The sequence below is a fragment of the Frankliniella occidentalis genome, unplaced genomic scaffold (assembly GCF_000697945.3).
Source record: "Frankliniella occidentalis isolate FOCC.00 unplaced genomic scaffold, Focc_3.1 Scaffold194, whole genome shotgun sequence".
Classification (NCBI taxonomy): domain Eukaryota; kingdom Metazoa; phylum Arthropoda; class Insecta; order Thysanoptera; family Thripidae; genus Frankliniella; species Frankliniella occidentalis.
Window position 1 is genome coordinate 161,346 of NW_026267320.1, and position 2,060 is coordinate 163,405.

Genomic DNA, 2,060 nt, shown 5'->3' on the forward strand with positions numbered 1-2,060 from the left:
CCCCGCCAAAACTGCAGATAAAGACCAGTGGACACCCGCCCCGCTCCACACACGCGTGTACGTGACGCGCCCGCAAACGGAAACGTTTTTCGCTCACATTGCGTCGCGGATGGTTGAATGTTTCGGACGTTTTCCTTCACCCACAGAATAGTTTCCTCGAAACTAGGAATTTCCGTGAAATTAGACTTGAATCAACTGAGATGACCTAAAATGAACATAACGAAATATTTTCCTTTCTTTATAAGTCTTTGACTCTAAATTTTTTTGTCGTTAAACTAAAAAAAATAAAAATCTTCGGAACAAGAGCAAAATTACGTGTTTTTTTTTAAGAAACTATTTTCCGGGTGTACTTTTACGGGAGCAGTATGACGGAGTTTTGATAATGGAGACGTCAACAGCCCCCTGTACCGCCGTGCGTGATGCTAGCGAGCGTGGCTGCCTTTTATTGCTTTTATTGCCCATTTTGAAAAGAAATCTCCTTCATGATTTACTTTGACGTCTAATTAATTTCGTTGGCGACGAGGAAGACCTCCAAATTGTATTTTGTTTTGCTTTATCGAAATGACGCACTTCGCCTCATCGCGTGAGCACTATGTGGTGACCGCCGACAGGCGATCATTCTCGCCGAGGTTCTGTTTTTCTTCTTTCTCCCTCTCCTCTCACCTTTCGATCGGGAGACAAGCAGAGCTCTTGTTCCTCTTTTATTCGCCTCGTTTGACGCACCACTGCCGCCGTCGGGCGGGTCAGGTCGGCCCGAACAGGTAGAGACCGTTTGCCTGGAAATAACTTGCAGGCGCGCGCGCTGGGTGGGCCTCGCGGCGGTACGGTTTGGACCACGTTAGCGCGGAGTATCGCCGCGTGACCCGTGCGCTGCGCTGGGCGAGCCTCGCCCTGCGGTCCCTGCAGCGCGGTGTATCGTCGCGTGACCTTCACCTTAATTCAATATGGGGCTAAGTGAATGAGTGGCGTGGCCTGGCGTGGCTGAGCCGGGCGGGCTGAGCTGCGCTGCTGAGTCGCTCCCGGCCGCACTCCGAACGCCACCACCCGCGGTTCCCTCACGGCGAGATAGACGGACTGCGAGGCGGGATGCGGGGCGTCATTTGTTTTCGAACGCGGCCAATCAGAGAGGCGAGCTGCCGCTGCGGGGCCCACCCGCAAATAGACGAAGTGCGCAGGTCGGACGGGGTCGCCGGTCGCCGCGGCCGGACTGCAGCGGGGCGAGCGGAAACGGCATTGTCGCCCCAAATGGCATTTGGTCTTTTATCGTCCTTTCCGACGCAGTGGTGCTGCCGATTGCTGCAATATCTCTAGACCCTCAGTCGCAAGGGAGTCCTTGAGGCGGAAACACTTCCACGGCGGCGTAACCTCGTTCCCGAATCTCGACAATCCTTCGAGACACTGGCAGGAAAGAGACTGGCGTAGCCCGCCGGCAAGCGCGACACAACTGCCTTTAATCGTGAATTAAACTGGTCGTTCTCATTGTTCCAGCGTGGCTGACGCGACGACGGCCGGCTTCTGGAGCCGGCGCCTAGAGGAGGGTGGATCGCCACCGGCGGAGGACGCCAGCCTCGACACCACCCTGCCCGGAGGACCGCTCCACCCCAAGTGTCTCCGTCGCGGTCCTGGCACCGGCCCGGGGCCCCCTTACAGCGGCTCGTACCGCAAGTTCGTCAACCACCTGGTGCGGTCCAACTTCTCGGACAATCTCAATGACGACTCGTCGTTCGTGGGAGTGGAGGCGGACGCGCCGAGGGCGCCCGCCCTGGACTGCATCCTGGACGACGTCCTGGCGGAGGAGAGGGACGTGGTGGTGCGCCCCCTCCGACCCCCAAGGCCGCCGCCGCGGTTGGGCCAGCACAGGGCGGGCCGGGCCCGGGGGAGCAGTGCGCTCTGGAGCGGCTGGGCCCCGAGCCTGACGAGCATCAGTGCGAGCGCACCGCTGTGCCTGTGCCTGGGCCCCGAGCAGCTCGCCGAGCAGCAGACGCCCCCGACTCCTCCACCTACTCCCGAGCGGCCGCCGCGACTCGCACCGCGCAGGCCCCCCGGCCACCCCGCCCCGC

The 2,060-nt window shown here is 59.6% G+C and overlaps 1 protein-coding gene across 1 annotated transcript in view; it reads left to right on the forward strand.

Annotated features, from left to right (window-relative positions):
* Positions 1–2,060, forward strand: part of LOC127750477 (uncharacterized) — a 28,118-nt gene that overhangs the window by 12,162 nt on the left and 13,896 nt on the right. Inside the window, exon 2 of the mRNA XM_052272189.1 lies at positions 1,489–2,058. Within this exon, the coding sequence (XP_052128149.1) occupies positions 1,489–2,058 (570 nt within the window). The remainder of the gene's footprint in view (positions 1–1,488; positions 2,059–2,060) is intronic.